The 22,820-nt window shown below is 40.7% G+C and overlaps 4 protein-coding genes and 1 long non-coding RNA gene across 5 annotated transcripts; 4 read left to right on the top strand and 1 right to left on the bottom strand.

Moving 5' to 3' along the window:
* Positions 1-1,428: 1,428 nt before the first annotated feature.
* On the top strand, positions 1,429-10,889 carry utp25 (UTP25 small subunit processor component). The gene is made up of 12 exons (XM_079573032.1): positions 1,429-1,546; positions 1,642-1,681; positions 1,757-1,934; positions 2,101-2,343; positions 2,426-2,514; positions 2,664-3,065; positions 3,147-3,363; positions 3,439-3,641; positions 3,789-3,971; positions 9,308-9,417; positions 9,498-9,743; positions 10,068-10,889. Exons 1-12 carry the CDS (start codon positions 1,446-1,448, stop codon positions 10,321-10,323), a joined length of 2,268 nt encoding a protein of 755 aa, XP_079429158.1. The 5' UTR covers positions 1,429-1,445; the 3' UTR covers positions 10,324-10,889.
* LOC306975509 lies at positions 7,219-8,053 on the top strand. The gene is made up of 3 exons (XR_013793708.1): positions 7,219-7,822; positions 7,925-7,975; positions 8,027-8,053. It is a non-coding gene; the product is annotated as an uncharacterized lncRNA (long non-coding RNA).
* A 136-nt stretch (positions 10,890-11,025) lies between the features above and the next one.
* On the top strand, positions 11,026-15,892 carry LOC306975491 (b(0,+)-type amino acid transporter 1-like; the record flags this gene model as incomplete). The annotated part of the gene is made up of 6 exons (XM_079573045.1): positions 11,026-11,825; positions 14,049-14,182; positions 14,605-14,734; positions 14,806-14,930; positions 15,496-15,583; positions 15,662-15,892. Exons 1-6 carry the CDS (start codon positions 11,127-11,129, stop codon positions 15,890-15,892), a joined length of 1,407 nt encoding a protein of 468 aa, XP_079429171.1. The 5' UTR covers positions 11,026-11,126.
* Positions 15,893-16,816: 924 nt separating this feature from the next.
* LOC306976357 (b(0,+)-type amino acid transporter 1-like) lies at positions 16,817-19,856 on the top strand (the record flags this gene model as incomplete). The annotated part of the gene is made up of 6 exons (XM_079574276.1): positions 16,817-17,530; positions 18,195-18,328; positions 18,636-18,765; positions 18,838-18,962; positions 19,046-19,133; positions 19,626-19,856. The coding sequence occupies 6 exons, from the start codon at positions 16,817-16,819 to the stop codon at positions 19,854-19,856; spliced, it is 1,422 nt and encodes a 473-aa protein (XP_079430402.1).
* A 646-nt stretch (positions 19,857-20,502) lies between these two features.
* Positions 20,503-22,665, bottom strand: adprs (ADP-ribosylserine hydrolase). The gene is made up of 6 exons (XM_079573049.1): positions 22,289-22,665; positions 22,119-22,215; positions 21,772-21,979; positions 21,463-21,650; positions 21,269-21,369; positions 20,503-21,149 (listed from the first exon to the last, which is right to left on the bottom strand). The coding sequence occupies exons 1-6, from the start codon at positions 22,473-22,475 to the stop codon at positions 20,770-20,772; spliced, it is 1,161 nt and encodes a 386-aa protein (XP_079429175.1). The 5' UTR covers positions 22,476-22,665; the 3' UTR covers positions 20,503-20,769.
* Positions 22,666-22,820: the final 155 nt, after the last annotated feature.

Genomic DNA, 22,820 nt, shown 5'->3' with positions numbered 1-22,820 from the left:
ATTTTCATAAACTATTTGATTCAGGTAAACTCTATGCCTTCTGCTGGTACACATGGAGAATTCCTATGTTTATTTTACAGATGAGACTTCTTTCTGTTTGTTCAAAACACTGGTACATTTGTATATCATTTGCCCTCTGATTGGAAATGTTACACAGTGCACATTTTCATTTTCATCATCACTCTACTTTGACTGCAGACTGTTGGTGCTAAATGGTAACTTAACTTTTCCAGTGATTTGCATATAACTAATGTTTACAGTTTTCTCAAATTATGGCATATATATACAGTATGTGCCATTGTACAGCATGTCCATCCTACTTAAACGTTAAAAGAAATATAAACTCAACCAACCCCAGTTTGGCTGATGATAAAATTTGTATTCTTTTATATATATATTGGCCCTTTTAATATCTCTTCAACAGTGTTCTGCCACAAAAATAATATATTTTAATAAGAGTCAAATTTTGTTTATGTTAAATATTCAATATGTGAATGTTTTGTTGAAATAAATGCCTAAGATTTTGTTTAGTAACAGAAATATCATGAATCTTTGCATGTGGTAGGCTATAACCCTAACATCTAAACCTACCAGCATTAATGGTCATACTGTAAAGGTACAGTATGTCTATTGTCTTTCTATTGATAATTTCTCCCTCTCAGTGTGCTCAGGAGGGCTGTTTGACCAAATGTAACGGTCTGAAAACAGAAATATTTGGAGATTGTATATGCAAGGATGTACATGCACTTACGTTACATGCTGCCATTATGAAGATTTTTCTAATTTTTTTTTTGCACTGCATTGTCAACTCATAAACCTGTTGAGTTTTTTTTTTTTGTTCACTTTTGCCACCAGTATTATGCACTTGGAAGTAAATCTAGACATTATGAATTGTAAACAAAACAAAAAAGAAGAAATAAAGTAAATTGAATGTTATTGTACAGTAGTTACATAATGGAATGCGTACTGTAAACTGTATTCGCACTAATGAAAAGACCAATACCTAAATGTGACAATAAAGCGATTTTACATGTACTTAATCAAATGGCTTTTTAAACTGTACTACTTAACTCTACATTTATCTATGCTGGGAAAATAAACAGTGCAATAAATTGATGTACTAATGTTTGCTTTGTAGAGAAGAAACACGTTATTATGTTAGATAGATAGATAGATAGATAGATAGATATAATAGGTATTATTATTATCATTATTATCATTGTCATTATTATTATTATTATTGTTGCTATCATTATTGTCATTAGCATTATTGTTGTTATTATTAGCAGTATTATTAGCATTAGTATTATTTAGCAAGTAAACAGCAGGTGTAAATATGGTGTAATGCCCCTCCTGTCCTGCGCGTGGCAGTGAAACGCTCCCTTTGAGAGCGTGCCGGAGCAAAGCAACAAAACAAGAAGACACGTGTTCACGAAAGTGTCAATATGGGGAAAAGGAGGCAGAACAACTCTATTTTCACCAGTTTGTCCAAAAAACAGAAGAAACACCTGAAGGAGTTCGGAGAAGAGCATCCTTTTCATGACATGTAAGTACTGTTTCGGTTAATGACGCCAGCGCCAGTTGTACAGTAGACATTTTTGTGGCGTGTGTTGGAACATCTAACAACCTATATTTTTTTAGTGTTCCCGAAAGACCAGGGAGAACTCAAATAGTAGAACTGGTGAGTGCATTTTAACATCAACGCAGATAGGTTAAAGTGTGCTTCAATGAAAAACGATATGCATTCTTATTACAGCCTGACAGCCCAGAGCCATCCAATGCACAGTTTGAAGAACAAGAAGATGATGATGATGAGGAGCCAGAACAGAAGAGCGCTTATGAGAAGCTGCTTTCAACTCTCGATCCAACTCGGGAGCTAAGTGAAGAGGACGACAGCAGTGAGGAGGAGGAAGAGGAAGAGCTTCTCAGTGAAGGTATGTACACTTTTCATGTATAATATCCATGTAACCAGACATTTATTCTCATGTCAGAAGGTGGTGCTGCTCCTCTGTATTTTGCTCTGTATCCAGGCAGTTCTATTGGATTTGTACTCTTCTTTTCAGCCATTAACCTCTTTACCTCTTAACCCATTTAACGCAGGTAGTGATGGAGATATTGAAGAAGATGACAATGATGATAAAGATGATGATGAAGATGTAGGCGATGCAGAGGCAAATAAAGATGGACATTCGACTGACGTGAAAGACGATGCTGAGGAGAGGGCTGCGGTCGATGGGGAGTTTATTGACAAAGAAAACGAGTCCAATTTCTGCCTAGAGAACAACTTTGAACATGGGGTGGATGGGGAACAAAGGGATGCAGAAATTGAGCAAAATGATAAAGGTATTGACACCAACATCTAGAAACATACCCTGAAGTTTTGATATTGTGTTGTGATAATTTTTTTGTTTGTGTTATTGTTAAGATATGTTCACACAGCATTTGGACACGGAGCTGAGTGAGAAAGATGTTGACAAACTCACAACGGGCTCCAAAGCAAAGACCCAGATTAAGGTATGGGAGTAGGGAACGCCTTATTTATTGACTAATCAAGTATTATTTGAATGTCAGAAACAAACTTTTACCCAGTATGCAATTCAGTAGTTATTTTTATAACCTGTAATTTCTCAATCATTAATATTCATTTAATTCACTGTCTGCAGTGGCCAAAGCTGGGAAATCTTCTCTGCACTAATCCACTGGAGAGTTTTGGTCCCGTTGGCTCTCAAAAGGACACAAATCTCCCAGTTTTCCACAAGATAATTGAAACTGGATGGAAGGACATGAACCACACTTTTGATTCTCCAGAGGAAGTTAGTCCTCTCCAAACTGAGCTGCTGTCTCTCATGGGCTCCTACAGAGACCTGTACTACTCGGAAATATGTCCCATCAAACAAGCCCCACAGGTTCGGAGTGCCTACTGTGTTCACGTGCTCAACCATGTTTTGAAGGCAAATTCCCAGGTCCTGGCTCACAATGCGCATCTACGAGAGCAGAAAAGTCAAATCAAAGCTGGCTTAGAGCCACAGGACGAACCACGCGACCAAGGACTAACCAGACCAAAGGTAACCAGTGTGGATGTGGAATGTTTTTTTTAATACAATGTCATGGTTTCTTTTATTCAATCCATTTAATACATTTTCCAGGTCTTGATCCTCGTGCCATTTCGAGGTGGAGCGTTGCGAGTTGTCCAAACTCTCATTGGTTTGCTAGAAACTAAAAACAAAAAGATCGTAGTGAACAACAAAAAGAGGTTCAAGGACGAATTTGATGACGATCCAGAAGACAAACCATCAAATCTAAGGAGGCCGGACGATTACCATGCTGTATTTTCTGGCAATGTGGATGATCATTTCAGGATAGGTAAGAAAAATTCCAATACACATTGATTCACCAAATAAACTCTCTTCTAGTAACTTTCTCCTCTTTTGGCACCAGGTGTTTCAATTATCAGAAGCAGCATGCGTCTGTATGCGCCCTTCTACTCATCAGACATCATCATCGCGTCTCCTCTGGGTCTTCGCACAGTGCTAGGAGCAGAGGGAGAGGGTAAAAGGGACTTCGACTTTCTCTCTTCTATAGAAGTCTTAGTGATAGACCAGGCTGATGTCTTTCTGATGCAGAACTGGGAGCATTTTCTGGTAAGCGGTATCTTATATAAGCTTTACCCGCTAAGATTGTTATAGTGCCATCTGCTGTTTATTTAAGTGTTGTGTCTACTTTGTCTCATTCTTCATTTTTAAGATGCTGATTTATTTTTCTGTTTGGTGAACACATTCTTCTTGCAGCATGTGATGAAACATATGAACCTGCAGCCACTGGATTCTCATGGCGTTGACTTCTCCAGAGTCAGAATGTGGAACCTCAATAACTGGGCCAAACACTACAGACAGACTCTGGTGTTCAGCTCTATTCAGGACCCTCAGATCAACAACATCCTCTCCAAGCACTGCACCAACTACAGAGGCCAGGTGTGACTCTCTTCTCTGTTCACCTCAACCGGAAAAGTGGCAATTTTGGTTTTAACCTGCATCTGAGTTTGCCCCATAATTACATCATCGGTTGAGCTAAGGCAGCAAAACATGTACTTAAGTGGTTTACTCTAGTAAGTGGTTCCCAAACATTAATCCACTAGTATTCTCGTTGCAGATAGGCGGCTGCTTCCTCTGATTTAGTTAATTATTTTTGTGCTTCTATTGTTTTAGGCAGGGAAAGGCAAGTTTATTTGTAGAACAATTAATTCAAAGGGCTTCACAGTTACGTAAAGGCAAGGCAAGTTTATTTGTAGAGCACAATTCATACACAAGGCAATTCAAAGTGCTTCACAGTTGCATAAATACAAGAAAGCAAATAGAATCAATAAAAACATCAACAAAAAATTAATCAATTACAGTAAAAAGCAAGAGTGCAGATAAAATACTTTCAGTCATATGCATCGGTAAAAACTGTTTTCAGCCTGGATTTGAACATTGTCAGAGTTGAGGCTTGTCTCACATCCTCATGAAGACTGTTCCAGATTTTAGCTACATGAAACTGAAACGCAGCCTCACCGTGTTTATGATTGACTCTCGGAACCACCAGGAGACCCCTCCCTGAAGTTCTCAGGGCCCGAGATGGTTCATACGACTGTAACATGTCAGAGATGTACTTCGGTGCTAAACCATGAAAAGACTTGTACACAAGCAGAGCTGTTTTAAATTCTATTCTCTGAGTGACAGGAAGCCAGTGCAGAGACCGGAGCACTGGACTAATATGGTCGTATTTCCTGGTTCTTGTCAGGACTCGAGCAGCAGCGTTCTGGATGTACTGTAGCTGTCTGATAGCTCGTTTAGAGAGGCCAGTGAGTAGGCCATTACAGTAATCTAACCTGCTGGAGACAAATGCATGGATAAGTCTCTCTAGGTCTGGTTTTGACACTATTCCTCTTATCTTAGCAATGTTTTTCAGATGGTAAAAAGCCGCTGATGTTATTGCTTTGATGTGGCTGTTCAAGTTCAGGTCTGAGTCCATGATTACTCCTAGATTTCTAACCTGATTTTTTGGTTTTAGAGAGAGAGACTCAAGGTGACTGATAACACTTTGTCTTTGTGCCTGTGGGCCAAAAACAATTATCTCAGTTTTGTCTGAGTTTAGCTGGAGAAAGTTGTTTTGCATCCACAAACTGATCTGTTGGATGCAGTGACAGAGAGTATCTACAGGCCCATGTTCACCAGCCGTCAGTGACACGTAGATTTGAGTGTCATCTGCATAGTTGTGGTACGACACATTGTTGCTGTTTATTAGCTGACCCAATGGAAGCATGTACAAGTTGAATAAGAGGGGTCCAAAGATTGACCCCTGGGGGACTCCACAGGTCATGGCAATTTTGTCTGAGACACAGTTTCCAATTTCAACAAAGTACGTCCTGTCCTCGAGATAGGACTTAACCCAGTTTAGAGCAGTACCAGAGATTCCCACCCAGTTTTCTAACCTGTGAAGTAAGATCCCGTGGTCCCCTGTGTCAAAGGCAGCGCTCAGGTCCAGCAGAACTAAAACTGAGACCTTACCTGCATTGGTGTTCATGCGGATATCATTTGTCACCTTGACCAGAGCTGTCTCAGTGCTGTGGTGGGGCCTAAATCCTGACTGGAAAGTATCAAACACATTGTTAGACAGGAGAAAGTAAGTGAGCTGCTGATATACTACTTTCTCTAGGACTTTTCCTAAGAATGGCAGGTTTGATATGGGCCGGTAGTTGTTCATTACCTTGGCATCAAGGCTGCTCTTCTTTAGAAGAGGCTTAATGACTGCGGTTTTCAAGGCCTTTGGAAATGCTCCAGTCTCGAGTGAGATGTTAACTAACTGAGCAAGTTGTGGTAACAAGCTGGTCAGCACAGACTTCAGAAATCTAGTGGGTAATTCATCAAGGCAGCATGTACATGAACTCAGACCGGAGATAACCTCTTCGATTGTTTTGTCAGTAACAGGTGTGAAATGTGTCAGCTCAAGGTGTTTATCTGGTGGCAGAGTTTCTATTTGTGTTGTGGAAATTATGGCATTTTTAATGCTTTGGACTTTGTCATGAAAAAATATTGCAAACTCATTGCACTTAGATGTAGAGATTAGTTCTAGGGGCAGTGAAACTGGAGGGTTAGTTAATCTGTTTACTGTGGAAAACAGAACACGAGAATTGTTTCTGCAGTTTGAGATGATTTTAGAGAAGTACTTCTCCCTTGCTCCACGCAAAATATGGTTGAACACACAAAGCACTTCTTTGTAAACCTCAAAATTAACCTGGAGCTTTGACTTGCGCCATTTCCGTTCGGCTTTTCGGCACTCCCTTTTCTGTGCCCTAACCGAATCTTCACTTCTCCAAGGTGCCTTTTGCCTATTGTTAACCATTTTAACCTTGACAGGAGCAATAGTATCCAAAACATTCAAGACCCCTGATGTGTAAGAGTCCAACAGATTATCAACATTAGAACATGGGGCATTTTCAAATCTGATCATCTCCACAAACTGTGTCTTTGTTGTATCATTTATGTGTCTTCTTTGAATAACTCCAGGCCCAACCACTGGTATAGGTGTAACACACAGGTCAAAGAAGACGCAAAAATGATCAGATAAAGCAACATCAACAGCATTCACATTTGATATATTAACACCTTTTGTAATAACTAGATCTAGAGTGTGGCCTTTGTTGTGAGTCGCCTCACTCACGTGCTGAGTTAAACCAAACATTTCAAGGACAGCACTGAGTTCTTTTGCATGCCTGTCATTGGTCAGATCCACATGCACATTAAAATCACCTGAAATTTCTAAACAATCGAAATCAATGCATATAAATGAAAGTAATTGAGTAAAATCTTCAATAAAACAGTTCTGTGGTGGTTTGTAAGTAGTCATGTAAAGTATGGAAGATTGTTTTATCTCCATTTTGAATGACACATACTCAAACGATGGAAAAACCCCAAATGACAATTTTTGTAGGAGTGAATTGTCCCTGAATATGGCACAAACGCCCCCACCCCTCTGGTTTTGGCGTGTTTCAGACACAAAATTGAAGTGAGATGGACTACACTCAATCAAAACTGCATTACCAGTGTTTTTGTCTTGCCATGTTTCAGTTAAAAACATAAAATCTAGATTTTAAGAGGAAATAAAACTATTTATTAAAAAGGACTTTTTTAACGATCTGACATTGAGTACAGCATGAGATTTATCTGTGTTTGAGTGGATGGAATCTTTTTGCAGGGGATATGGATTAGATTTCTTTGATTGGACGGTCTGGCTGTCCCTCTCTTATCTAATCTATGTTGTTTGACAGTACTAATTGTCTTGTAAGAACACACTCCCTCTATGGACCTCTGGTTAGTTTTGAGTTTGCTATGCATGGTAGCAACGCAGAGGCCCCTAATGTCCTAGACAGCAGCAGTGAAGCTGCTGGAGATAACAGCTGTGGGCGCCGGTGGTGGGGGCCGAGCTGGGGAGACCTTGGTTTGTGAAAAAGGCGGAGGTGAGAGAGGGGCATGATGCTTCTTTGGGGATGAAAGCCTTGGTCTTGACGCAACTGGAGTGAGGGGAGTCATTTTAATCCCATGTTTGATCAAGTTTTCAAGATGGTTGGGAAATCCCATAGGTGACTCTGGGGATGGGAACGATTCAGAAAAATCTCTGGAAGGTGTAGATGTAGTAGTCGGGCTCAAGGCCTGTGGTGGAGTAGGTGAAAGTGCTCCTTCGGCTAAATCGTTTAATATAGGTGCAGGTGGTGCTGAAGCTGAGCTTTTCCCCGGAGATGCAGGTGGTGATGCTGCTATTGTTGAAACGCTTTCTGGAGATGCGGGTGGTGCTGGTGCAGCTAAATCCTTAACTGTGGCTGAGTCCATAGGTGCAGATGGTGCTGCTGTGGCTGAATCCTTAACTGTGGCTGAGTCCATAGGTGCAGATGGTGCTGCTGTGGCTGAATCCTTAACTGTGGCTGAGTCCATAGGTGCAGGTGGTGCTGCTATGGCTGAAACCTTTACTGCAGCTGAGTTCTTTACTGCAGGTGCAGATGACGCAGCTGCGACTGTATCATTTATCGGTGGTGCAGTCGAGGCCTTTGCTGCTGAGCCAGGAGCTCTTCTCATGCTCCTCTCGGCTCTCCCTTGTAGCTCAGGCCTCCTCTGATTTTGCAGAGCGTGGAGGAGATTTTCCGTCAGTCGTCTCACTCCACCTCTGCTCAAGTGAGGCCCATTTCCTCTAAACAGGTCATCACGTTGCCAGAACAGATTAAAGTTCTCTATGAAATACAGTCCTCTCGATTCACAGACATTGGACAGCCATGTATTTAACTGAAACAGCCGGGAGAATTTGTTTATTCTCCCGTCGATGTTTGGGATGGGTCCACTGATGAAAATTTGTATTGCCTCTTTATCCAGACAATCAAGTCTCTCAAAAAGTTTATTGAACTTTTCTTTCAGGGCTTCAGACTCTCCGTCTCTTGTGTCCACAGCACCAACATGTATGATAAGCTTATCAATCCCAGGGTTATTTGTGATTTCCTTGTTTAGAACATCTATGATGTCAGAAACTGTGGCGCTGGGATAACTGTAGTAATCCTGTCATTGTTATATTAGATATGGCTCCGTCTCCAAGCACCAGGATATCTCTGGCCTTGACACTTACCACACTTTTCCTCTCGAGCTTTGTTTTGACTTCTTGTTCTCTGTTTCTCTCTGATTTTCTCTGTTTATTACACTCATCTTCTGAGAGAGGTGAATATCTGTTTGTTAACTTTATTCCAGGTTCATTTTTGCTAGCATGTTTTCTTTGCTTTGGTCGAGCACCAAGTTGTCTGTTTAGTTTTGGGAACGTTACGGTATCGTCTAGCTTTAGGTTGCAAGTATCAGTTTTTCCAGTCTTCTTACAGTGTTCCACAGGGAGCGTGTCATTAAGTCCTTTATCCATCTCAAAGGCGAGAATTTTGTCCCGCAGTAAAATAATTTCTTGTTGATAAATCCGACAGCTTTCACATGAAGATGTTTGCGTTACTCCCGCAGCCATGTTGATAAGACTGTCGTCGCTGGTCCAGATGAGTTGTTAAAAAAGGCATAAAATGATTAAAAAATGATTTAAAAAGTCTTGGCTCACTTAGAAGAAGAGAATAAAATCATATCCGTGTGACATGTGCCAAAAAAAGAATGATTAAAAAAGCGAATAAAGAGGCAAGCAGCATAAGCAAGCAGAGACACGTCTGCACCCTCTCAAAGCAGGAAGCTTGTATAAACTTGTTATTACTTACACAACTAACTAGTAACAATGAGTGTGATGTTTTGTTTTATTGTAGGTTGTCACAAAAAATATGCCAAAAACAGGCTCCATCTGCCAGGTGTTGGTTCAATTGCCTCATGTGTTTCAAATGTTCCACTCAGACAGTTTTATGGATCAAGATGCTCGGTAAGAAAACGGATACAAAATGTTGTCTTAATGAAGGAGACCTAATGACTGTGAATGAATGAATGTCTTCTTTCTTGTAGGTTCCAGTACTTTGTGGATAAAGTGCTTCCTCAGTACAAGGACTCGGTTATGTCACACACAATGATCTACATTCCTTCCTACTTTGATTATGTCCGTTTACGAAACTTCATGAAGAAAGAGGAGGTGAACTTTGTCAGCATCTGCGAGTACTCCAGCAAGTCCGAGGTGTCGCGGGCCAGGCATTTCTTTCAGAAGGGAGAGAAGCCGTTTCTGCTCTTTACAGAACGGTTCCATTATTACAAAAGGTCAGTGCCACAGGTGGTCCTCGTAACCTCTACCTTACCTAAGACATGTGCGCTATATTATTATTATTAGTTCAAAGTGCAAGTAGGTTATCAAGGGCCACACATGTAATGCTATTTTTCAGATGACTTTTCACTATGATCAAGAGCCTCAACATTTGAGAGAAGACTGAAATATGTAAAGATAAATCAAGACAAGAATCACATGCATTTCAGAATATGATGGTTTTGGTCTAAACTGCTGGATTAGCTCGTTTTATACATAGTAAGACCCTACGGAGACAGAGCATTTCTTCATGCATTTTCTCTCAATTTTGTTTGTTCAAGGTACACGGTCAAAGGGATTCAGAACTTGATATTCTTCGGGCTACCGTCTTACTCACATTTCTACAGTGAGGTGTGTAACATGCTGGCGGAGGGCGGTCAAGGAGAGCAGGCCACCTGGACGTGCACTGCCCTCTACTCGCGCTACGACGCGCACAAACTGGCTGCCATAACTGGGGCGCAGAGAGCCGGACAGATGCTACACTCAAACAAAACTGTTCATCTTTTTGTTACTGGAGCAGAGGACAACGCTACATGAGGAAATGCACAAGTACCCCTTTTGTAAATGAAAACATGTTTCAGACCTCTAACAAATATTTTGCTATTGACTTTTATTTTGCCATCTAGCTAATAGAAGATCTTGTAATAAAATGGAAGTGTCTGTGAATCATTAAGTTTATCGTTTTAATTTATAGCCAAATATAATTGTTTTTGTACCGAGCCGTTTAGGGAAGGAGGCATCAGATACAAATTTACTTTATGGGCTGTTGGGCAGAGATGGTTGTCTGTGTTGGAAGACACAGCAGAGCAGGACAGTCCACTGAGCAAGGTTTACTGTGTTCAGAGAGTTTTCACACATTATGAGAGTGATAATTATTGAACAATGCTTCTATCTACCATTAACATTTGCCAATTTAAAACACAGCCTTTCTTCATACAATTAAAACAGTGTTAACTTCCTGTGTGAGATAATGTACTATCGGGAGAGTCTGTGAGACTCTGGTTACTATGGTTTTGCCCATTGACAGCAATGGACTGTCAGTGGTTTTGCCCGGCAATGAACATGGCGCTGAAATAAAACGTTCTGTGGAACTACGCCGTGTCTTTGGCTATTTCCAAAGGCATATTTTTGTAGTTGAATGTTCCATTCTTGTACCTCGATGAACTCATACTGAGAAAAGTGACCGCCCCAGTATGACACTGTACTTTTGCAGCATATAATTAGCCTTGACACGCCTCTGTAATTATTAACTCCTGAGTCGGTCAACACTGACTTTGGTCACACAATTACAGTAGATTGTCACTGTGTGAAAGGTGTGAAAGACTAAAGCCTGTCACATCATGGATGAAAAGACACAAAAACTGAGCCTGAAGCGTGAAGTCGGTCTGGTTGGAGCTGTGTCCCTCATCGGAGGGACCATGATTGGTTCTGGGATCTTCATGTCTCCACAGACAGTACTGTACACCATTGGCAGCCCCGGGGCCAGTTTGGTGGTGTGGGCAAGTTGCGGTGTCTTGGTGATTCTGGCATCATTCTGTTATGCAGAGCTGGGAACGGTCATTAAGGAGTCAGGAGGAGAGTATATCTATATCCTGCGAACCTCTGGACCTGTGGTGGCCTTCATGTTAATCTTCAGCTCAGTATTGTTCGTGAGGCCGGCTGGAGTGGCTGGCATCGCCCTCAGCTTTGCTCAATATGTAGTAGCTCCTTTCTATCCAGAGTGCTCTCCTCCGGTGCTGCTGATCAAATGTGTTGCAGCGGCGGCCATTCTGGTCCTGGCAACTGTGAACTGCCTCAATGTGCGCTTTTCCATGTCAGTCCAAGTTTTTTTTATGGTGGCTAAAGTTCTTGCTCTGGTTGTGATTATTGTAGGAGGCGTGGTTATGTTAATTCAAGGACACACAGAAAACTTCGAGAACTCTTTTGAGAATACTAACGTTGGCATCAATCCAATTGGAATTGCTTTCTACCAGGGGCTGTGGTCCTATGATGGGTGGAACAATCTCAACTACGTCACTGAGGAGCTCAAGCGCCCAGAGGTAAACACTCCACAATGTCACTTTGACATGTTTAACATGTCAAGTCTGTCAATTATAAAACTGATCATATACCGCCAAAATAAAGTTTTATTACCCTGTAACATACTGTATGTATGTTTTATAAAATGTTATATATTGACTACTTCTTACAGGAAGTGATGGCACCATGCCACAGGAGTTATCACTGGCTTCACAGTAACAAAGTTCCGGGGTCAGTCGTAGGTTGAGTGGGGAGTTTGCATGTTCTGTTTTCCTTAAAACATTTGTATGTTTCTCTCTTGAGCCTGAAATCTCAGTGGGTTTTACCTTGTTAAATAAATATATTCTCTATAAACATGTAATAATATTTCTTTAAATATATTAAATCTTCCCAATGAAAAGTTTGTATTAAAAAGCACATAAAGCTAAGCCCCACCCGTTGCCGTTGGGTCAGGTTACCTCAATGACTCAAGCCTATAAAGAGGCCAGTATCCCAGGACAGTGACACTCTTCTGCAATGGCCAGTGACAAACACAAGTTGAGCCTGGAGAGAGAGGTGGGGCTGCTCGGAGCAGTGTCCTTCATTGCTGGGACTATGATTGGCTCTGGAATCTTCATATCCCCCCAGTATGTGCTTTTAGTCATAGGCAGTCCAGGAGCCAGCCTGATCATCTGGGGATGCTGTGGGATGCTGGCCATGCTGGGAGGCCTCTGCTATGCTGAGCTGGGAACTGTTATTCCAGAGTCAGGAGCGGAGTATGTTTACATGTTACGGACTACAGGAAAAGTCACAGCCTTTGTGTTTGTCTTCTGTTTTGTAAGCGTGATGAGACCTGCCAGTGCCACAGGGATTGCTCTGAGTGTGGCTGAATATGTGGTGGCTCCATTCTTCAGTGACTGCACGCCTCCTCGGCTGTTAGTCAAGTGCGTAGCAGCAGGATGTATCCTGGCTCTGGCCATTGTTAACTCTTTAAGTGTCCGCACTGCCACTCACATTCAGATCATCTGCACAGTGATCAAAGTTCTCGCTCTCATTGTCATTGCCCTGGCAGGATGTGTGATGCTTTTCCAAGGAAAAACTGGGAATGTTGACTCTTTTGAAGGAACAAATGTTGATGTAAATTCTATAGGCATTGCCTTTTATCAAGGTTTATGGTCCTATGATGGTTGGAATACTTTGAATTTTTTAACAGAGGAGCTGAAACATCCAGAAGTAAGGTGTTCACTCACTCTTTATGCCTCATAGAATCAACAGAGCTTCTGAAATATGAAGCATTTTACTTTTACCAAACTGTGTTTGCTAAAAATCTACATATATTTAAAACATTTACCATACAAATGCCTCTACTGTTAAATTATGGGGTGGTAAAATCAGTATTCTTAGTATTCTTTTTTTTTTTTTGCACAATTGCACTGTTAATGGTGTAGACTACATAGAAAATTGTTGGGGGTAATATGAATAATCTAGATCTTATTTTGGTTTTGCTGGTTAAACGTCTCCGTCACTGTAATGTTTTCGGTGGCCCAGATTTAACTGTACGTGTGGTAACACATTGGGTGATTGAGGACAAAATTAAACTTAAACCTGAGTGGGAAAACATGCTGCTTGTATTGCTATTGGCCAACAAATGGCTCTTGCGATACTGTATGTTACTGTATCTTATCTTGATTAAATTATAAAGTGTTTGTGTGAGTCCATAAAACACACCAGAACATAAAAGAAGTCACTGTCATGAGCAAGTTGTTAAACTTTCCCCGCACAAAAAAATTATTCATTTACTTTATACAGAATGTTAATTATTTTGGTAAAAAGTCAGCATAAGCCTCTTCTGTTTTTGCATGTTTATTAAAGGGTTTCTGCAGGGCATTAAAAACATTAAAAGTCATTAAATTAAATGGGCCAAAATTAAGGCATTAAAACTAAAACTGGCATTAAATCTTTTTTTTTGTTCTTGAAAATAATGGCATTGCTCCACTATGTTTTATTTTTACATAAGTTCATTGAAAGTCCAAAGGTCATTGTCACATTCAGCCAGTTCTGGCAAAGATTATCCACAATCTTTGCTCAAAAGTTTTGAATATGATAATTTCCCCTCATGCCTCTGTTTGGAATGTTTGCAATGGAATGTTTATTTTTGTGATTGTGGCATTAAAAAGCATCAAATATGACCCTGTATTAATTTGAGCAAAATTTGAAAATGATCCCCCAATCACAAGTGCAGCTAAACGTGTTCTGTATCACAGGTGAATCTCCCCAGAGCTGTTATAATAGCCATTTCCCTGGTCACTGGATTGTATCTGCTCGTCAATGTCAGCTACCTCACTGTGATGACCCCCAAGGAGCTCATGGTGTCCAATGCAGTAGCCGTTACATGGGGGTAAGACAAACATACTACTTCAGGATTTATGTCTATTTGTTTTAATATGAATCAGAATCAAAATGTGTTTTATTGCCATTGTCACAGAACAAACAAGGATTGTTTTCCCCAATGCATTGTGCCACGTGAAGCCAAGTGAAATAAAAAATTATATAGTATATGTAATAAAATGCACATTTATGACGGGGTGTTGGTCCTGCATAAAGGTCACTCACTACCTGACAAAACAAGATAACATGATTAAAAATAGCAGTCTCTCTACACAAACAATTTGTCAAAGACACATTTGTTCATTAATAAAACACACAAGTTTGGCTAAGTCATGCTGACCTATCTAAATGATCAATAATGTATCTACACAAGGCCCTGAGGGATATCTTAATCTGGAAAAGCTGAAATCTTCTAGGTGAACTTTCACACAGGAACAAGGTGTTGGGGAGCTGGGGCTGGATCATGTCAGTGGCCGCTGCACTGTCTGCATTTGGATCTCTGAACGGCACATTCTTCAGTGGGGGCAGAGTTTGCTTTGTCGCGGCCAGAGAAGGACACATGGTAGGGATCCACTTTTGTTTTTTTTGTTTTTTTAAATATCAGCAGCAAATGTAAAAATGCTGTAATTTCAGCCGGATATTCTGGCCATGGCACACGTGCAAAGACTGACTCCATCTCCGGCCCTGATTTTTACCACATTCGTGTCTCTGCTTGTCCTCATCCCTGGAGATTTTCAGAGCATTGTTAACTATTTCAGGTAGATTTAAAGTTATATATATATATATATGTAGCCAATATACAGTGGGTTTAGGAGATATTAATTCCCCTTTGCTCTATTTATTCATAATTGAAAGTTACTTTACCTTATCTATCTACCTTATCTTTCTCTCTCTCTTCTTCATCTCTCTCTTTCTCTCTCTCTCCATCTCTCTCTCTCTTCATCTCTCTCTCTCTCTTTATCTATTTCTCTTTCTCTCGCTCTTCTTCATCTCTCTTTCTCTCTCTCTCCATCTCTCTCTCTCTTTCTCTCTCTCTCTTCATCTCTCTCTCTCTTCATGTTTGTCTCTTCATCTCTCTCTTCATCTTTCTCTCTCTTCATCTCTCTCTCTTCATCTCTCTCTTCATCTTTCTCTCTCTTCATCTCTCTCTCTTCATCTCTCTATCTTTTTTACCATATAATATAAATGTATAGGATGAGAGTATCAGACTGGTACTTAATTTAAAAAAAAAAAACATAATTAAAAGTGCTCCTGATCCCACTGTATATGTCCCTATAATCTCACAGTTCAACTGACACTTCCCTTTCTGTGCTCCTGTTTCAGCTTCACAGCTTGGTTTTTCTACGCAATCACTCTCTCAGGACTCGTTTATCTCAAGATTAAAAAGCCTGACCTCCACAGACCTTACAAGGTGGGTAACACTGTTCATTATCTTGCAGAATTTTCTATTAATTCTTACAACCTTTTCCCCCAACTTCTCTTATTACAGGTTCCCATCATACTCCCAATAATAGTCATCATCGCAGCAGTGTTCCTTGTACTGGCACCTATTGTAGACAGTCCACAAATCGAATATCTCTATGTGGCTTTGTTCATCTTCAGTGGAATTATCGTCTACATACCTTTTATTCATTACAAAGTGTGTCCAGGCCTTTTGACCAAACTCACTGTTTTTCTGCAGTTGTTCCTTGAAGTAGCACCAGCAGAGAAAAACACATGATTTTCTAAAACAAAAATGAGAGAAGCTAGACCTTCAAATTGTTTATTTCTATTAAAGGTCTTATACTTGATTTTTTTTTTCTGGTGGTGATATGAAATTAGTTTTGTGTTGTAAACATATGTTGACATTTGTAAAAATCCCGGCTCGTTGATGTTTTAAGATGTGCTTAAATGTCTGTAAAAGAACCGTGCGTGATGAATATGTTTGCAGCTATTGTAATGATCTATTCTCACTTTTTACATATTTGACATGGAATACAGTATAATGTAGTTTCTTCTCAATACTTGCAGGTACCTCATTGTGACACTTTTGCTTTTTCTTGTTCCAATTAAACCCATTTTAATTTTGAAACATTATCATGGACCTGATTTGACGCCATATCCACAGCTTTCCTGTCACATTTCCTCACTTGTGATTGAAGAATTGTCATAAGCACGGTGGTACAGCAGTTAGCGCTCATTATTCACAGCTAGACAGACCTGGGTTCAATCCTCTGCCAGAGGGGGCGTGAGTGAGTGGTTGGTGGTAGTCTCGCTTCTGTCAGTTTACCCCAGGGGGCAGCTGTGGCTATAATAGTAGCTTACCACCAATGAGTATGAATAATGACTACAGTGTATCGCTTTGAGAAAGTTGGTAATGCATGCTTGTAAAGCGCAAAACAAGTGCAAGCTATTATTATTAATATTAACATTAATATTGTTACAGTAGTAAAGAAATACACCTAAAACAGAGACTATGTAGAATATGGATACAATAAAACTTTATTATATATTGTATTTAGTCAATCAGTTATGTCAAGTAAACTGTCTTAACCTATTGGCTTGTCTTAGATTGATCAATGTGTAACTATTTTTACAATGTCTTGACACTTGAAATCATCCGAAGCAATTCATTATTCTTCAGTCTAGTCTTAGAAAGACGACCATGGAGCCACAGCATGACCGCCTCAAAATAAAGCGTGAGATAGGTTTAATTGGAGGAATATCAATTGTTTCAGGGACCATGATTGGATCTGGGATCTTCATGTCTCCACAGTTTATACTGAGCTACGTAGGAAGTCCAGGAGCCAGTCTTTTGATATGGGCCCTGTCTGGATTGGTGGCTATGCTTGCAGCCCTATGCTATATTGAGCTTGGGACAGTCTTTTCTGAATCTGGAGGGGAACTTATTTACGTCCTAAGAACCTATGGCTCTTTCCCAGCTTTTTTCTCTTCACTGTTCTGGATTGTTCTTTCAAAACCTTTTGGTGTTGCTGCAATGGCTATCAGTATTTCAAAGTACGCCGTGGCACCATTCTACTTGGGCTGTGATCCTCCTGAGCTTCTGATCAAGAGTGTCGCAGCTGGGGCCATTCTGCTGGTCACAATAGTAAACTGTTTAAATGTCCGTCTTGCTCTCAGAATCCAAGTGGTCTTCTTATTGGCTAAAGTGCTGGCCTTAGCTGTTATTGTTATCGGAGGAATGGTTGCAGTTGCACAAGACAGCAGGACCATTGTGGACAATCTAAGCATTGAAAATTCATTTGTTGGTACTGGGACATCTTTGAGCACATTTGGAATGGCCTTTTACCAAGGACTCTGGTCCTATGCGGGATGGTACAACCTAAACATGGTCACTGAAGAGTTGAAAAGGCCCGAGGTAAGATAAAGAATGAACATTGGACTTTGTGTTGTTTAGAGTGCATGGAATACTTTTTTATGAATCAATTTACACTTTAATTAATATGACATTTATGAACACCACATGCATGTTCATCATCTATGACCATTGCACATAGGGAACACATTTATTTTTATGAATGTAACAATGTAAACAGAGAGCTCGGGCAAGATAGGAGCTCTTGGGCAGCCTGGTGATCACTGGTGTTGACTATGTGCCTGCAAACCTAAGGACCAGTGAATGCCAATCAAATTTGGGAGGCATGGTGGTTGATTTGTTGACACCTACAGTATGAATTACAGCGAGAAAGCTCCAGGTTCAATCACTTTCCAGATCACTTTGCTGTGTGGCGTCTGGTTTGCCTGTCCTCTCTGTGTCTCTGGTTTCCACTGGGTGCTCTGGTTTCCCCCATCAACCAAAACTATGTAATAGATCACCCATCCGAGTATGAATTTAAGTTCAAAAGTCTGGAGATGAGTCCCTACTCCCGGCCACGACAGTGAGGTCAGCTACAGCTACTTACCCCAGTAGCAATGATGGATGGATGGGTCAAATGCAAAAGAGGATTTTCCCAAAGGGGACAATTTAAGTTTTCCTCTCCTTGCCCAACCAATTGACTGAAACTGTACATTATTTGCTTCAGGTCAATCTCCCCAAAGCTATTACTATTGGGGTTTCACTGGTGACGTTTTTATATCTGCTGGTCAACGTAAGCTATCTGTCAGTTATGACCCCTAAAGAGCTCATCTCATCCAACGCCGTAGCAGTAACATGGGGGTAAGAAACCTGCAGCATCTCAAAGTCCAGTCATACTACCGGGTTCAGAGATTTCAGGCCAGTTTAATTATTTGTAATTTGTTAATAAGCAGTCTTAAACTAGATCTAAGTTTACCCTGAATTGACAACAGTCAACAGTGCATTGAATTCGCTCATTGCCCATGATGAAAGGTATAAACCAAAAACAAACCTACTTAAAAACATAATAGATAAATAGAGAGGTATGTTTATTTCCTGAACCCACTGTACTATTTCACTTGTACAGTAATTTTTTGACCCATGGTTAACTTTAAAAATGTAATTACAGGAACAAGGTGCTGGGGAGCTGGGGATGGATCATGTCAGTGGCCGCCTCCTTGTCTGCATTTGGATCTTTGAACGGCTCATTATTTTCAGGTGGTCGACTTAGCTTTGCGACCGCCAGAGTAGGACTTTTTGTAAGAAACACTGTGCCATAATTAAAGTTCAATGTTCAATGTTCATATTCAAATGATTGCTCATTCTTTCAGCCTGAAATCTTTTCCATGGTCAACGTGCGCAGACTCACTCCTACCCCATCACTGATCTTCACCACATTTATCTCCTTGATAGTTCTTTTGTCTGGGGATTTTGAAACCATTGTCAACTACTCAAGGTGAGGGTGAAGCTGCTGTTTTCTGTATGTTACCTTTTCTGTTTTGTGGAAGGAAAAGAAAAATCAAATTGTGTCTTTTCAAGCTTTTTGGGGTGGTTCTTTCACGCCATGACAGTGTCAGGAGTAATCTATTTGAGAATTAAGAAGCCAGAGCTTCCTAGACCATACAAGGTAAGTATTACTATTCCAATACAGTAGAAGACTATAAAATAAAAACTAAATATTACAGCCACACTGCAAACCATTTACCCCAATAACTAAAGTAAAACATAAGCATATATTAATTTATATTAATGGTGGTACCTAAAAACAAAACAAAGAACAACAAAACATGCATTATTACGGTGAGTGGGCTCGCCTCTCCTCCGACTGGACTCATTGCTGGGAGCAGGACATCACTCTCCATGGAGATGCTGATGCGTTGCTTTGACTGCAGGAAGCCAAATGTTAGGTTCAATTAGGTTTAGATCCTCTTTAAATGCATAATTGTGATAAACTGCAAAAATGATCAGTATCTAGATCATTGGGAAAACATTTGTTATCACAAGGATGTTTATTTTGTTGCTTTTGTGCAACATATAGCCTGGAATGTTCTGCAGTGTGGTTTAAAAAAATGTGGTGTGGTTCATTTAACACAATTTAATACTATCTCTTGTGGTGCAGGTTTTCATCCTTCTCCCGGTACTGGTCATTATTGCTGCAATCTATCTTGTACTGGCGCCGATCTTAGACAACCCACAAATCGAATATTTCTATGTAGCTTTGGCCCTTTTCAGTGGAATTATCCTCTACATCCCGTTTATTCATTATAAAGTGTGCCCAGGCCTTTTAACCAGGCTCACTGTGTTCCTACAGCTGTTCCTAGAAGTGGCCCCTGCTGAGAAAAATATGTAATTTATTGCATTTCAAATTTCATCATCAGAACTGTGGATTGACTGATTTTCCACAAACTTTGGTGTTCAAAGTGTCCCACTCAGAGCGGGGGACTCAAACAAGGAGCTGCCAGTGGGAATGCACACAGAAAAAAAAAACATTTAGGCTGTCAGTCTCCTGAGCTTAGACCCAGGAGGTTTTAAAAATGTTTTTAAAAGAAGTCAGATATGTCGTCAAGTAATTGGTATGAAATGCCTCATCATTGTGAATGTCCTGTTGTCTTAGTGTGACGGTGCCAGATGAACTTGACAATGTTGTAGCGTCATAGGTTGAATATACACACTTGTCCTTATTAAATAAATAAAGTTTAAATTAGTTGTGTGGGTTTTACCCATTCTGTCTGTCTGTTGTGTGCAGTGAAATGTGTCTATCATATAAGCGAAGGAATGAGGAAGAATGAGGCAGAAATTCACATGAAAAGTCCCTGGATGTTACACATTACAATAGTATAATTAAAGTTGATGAAATTCTAAAATCTCCAAATTGGACAGTCTCTAAATTATTATTTTTGTTTCTATTCAGAATTTTAAAAAAAATATGGGATTTAAGGGGCAGTTAAGTTGAGCCTTAATAAAAAAAGAAAAGAAAAATCTGGATAAGATTTTATTAAATAATTCATTTTTACCAATAACTTCCAAGACATGGCCAACTGCAGTTTTGTATTTAAAAAAAAAAGGAAATTGTAAGCAGTGTAAGAATAAAACATACTGATTAACATTGTTCATAACCTTCATAATCAAACATTAATACTTGTCAATGTTGGATAGCCAATAAGGACTTCAACCTGTAAGTTCAAATCCCTTAAAGCCAATCTTACTTGTGTTGGCCTTTAGTATCCATATGCTGTTTTTTTTTAAAATGTCCTTTAGTTCATCTAATGTTGTTCACCAAAGGTCTTACTCGCAGTAGCATTTTTGGATCCGTCTTCAGGACTCTTCTCCCCACTGCTGCCCCCACCGCTCTGTGACATCTGGTGATACAAGGCATGTAGTCTCTCTGCGTCTCTATCTGCGTCTTCCACTCCCTCACAGCACCTCATCCAGGTCTGAGGGATGGACTCACCGCCATAGTGGGCTCCAGCAATTGCCCCAGCCATACACGCAATAGTGTCCGTGTCCCCTCCTAGTGCCAGGCTGTATGCGATTGTCCTTTCTAGCCCATTGTAGTTCTGCGGCAAGCACTCCACCGGTTTAAGACAATGAAGGACACAGAAGATGGCAGTAGGGACCGAGTGGAGTGCTGCAATGCCATTACCTGAAAAAGCAAAGAGGAAATAAATAGTTTGTGATCAGATGTTAGAAGTTATGATTGTTCTAACGGCAAAAAACACCCATAGAGTAACAAAAATTTGAGAAACGGGCAGCAGAACTCACCCAGTTCAGAGATGACTTCTTCAATGCTGACTTTACTCCTCTCCATCAGCTCCTTTACTCTGTGGAGTCTTTCACAAAATGGCTTATCTGCTTCCTTTAAACTGAAAAAACAAAAACAAACAACATAAACAAACAATACAAATATACGACGAGGTAGAACTACAAAGCATTAAGCATTCCTTCAAAGTACTCACATTCTGGCGTCATTGCGTGCCGCTTCGGTATCCTCCACTTCCTCCATCTCTGTGATTAGACTAGTGATGAACTTTTGTGGTGTCTCTAGTGCTCCTTGCAAAGAAAAGTGGACAGCAAGTGCTTGCAGTATTGCACCATTGTAACCCAAAGAGCAAGAGTGCGTCACCATGGCACCCAACCGGGCACTCTGGTGAACAACAGAGAGAAAGACACATCATATGCAAAAATAGACCATTACTGATGATATGTTTGAGCTCAGTTCTCCATATTATTCTGATGAACACAATTAGTCGCAACACCCCACTCACCCGTTTAACATCAGCCTTGTCAGGAAAGGCCAGAGCAAATGGTGCGGCTCTCATGGCACCTCCGTTTCCAAAAGAGCCTCTCCCATTGAACTGGTCTCTCGCCGGCTGAAAGACGTCACCGAGTCGTGGGCAGGACAGTTTCTTCAGCACCTGAATGACCCCAGAACCATACCCTCGACCAGGAGAAGCGCTGTACTCCTTGGCAAACCTTGTGGAAATTGGACATTTGAGAAAAAAAGATACAGTGATGTAACTGGGTGGAGGCTGCAGCACATGATGACTAATTACTTGTGCATGTTGACAAATGCACAAATAAGACAAAACAGTTGATGCTGTTGTTAGGCTACCTGCGGGCCATGTCCTGCTCATCAAAACCCGTTCGCGTGAGAAGAGATTGGACCACACAGCGCGCCATAGCCGTGTCATCACTGTATTCAAGAATCCCTGAGAGAGAAAAAAAAACAGCACATAACAATGCGTATAATGTGCATGAAAGCTGTTATTCTTGAATATTTACCATCCCCTCTCGTTTCTTCATCCAGGCCGTACAGGTGCTCCAACACGCTCTCCATGGGCACCTCCTCTGCACCCTCGAACTCACCGCCGATACAGTCCCCTAACACCCCGGACACCAGCGCGCCTCTGAAGCGGGACAAAGACGCCGGGCCGCCCGCTGCCATCATTCTAGCCGCGGCAACAGCCATTCATTCGCCACCGATGAGTCCACACAGCATACGTCAAAACGAAAATCACATATCCGTGGCCCTACTTCCTGTCTGTCCGTAGCAGAGGTTTAGTCATGTGTCAATGGGTTTGAGTCTGACCTAGTAGTGAGTGAGGGTTTCGTTTGCAATCCGACTGCACTCTAGTTTATTTAGATCTACGTAAGAATACCGTAAGCACAGAATAAACACAATGAAAATATTATGCGTTTGCTGTTAGTTGAGTCTTAGGAGGGATTTTACTTCTCCAATGTTTGCGCATCATTCTTAATATATCTGTCTGTAATAACGTATTGGTTTACTGCGTGTTTGGTGCATTACTTTGTG

The sequence above is a fragment of the Gobius niger genome (genome assembly GCF_951799975.1).
Source record: "Gobius niger genome assembly, chromosome: 16".
In the NCBI taxonomy this organism is placed as follows: domain Eukaryota; kingdom Metazoa; phylum Chordata; class Actinopteri; order Gobiiformes; family Gobiidae; genus Gobius; species Gobius niger.
This window is presented reverse-complemented; position numbering and strand designations above follow the sequence as displayed.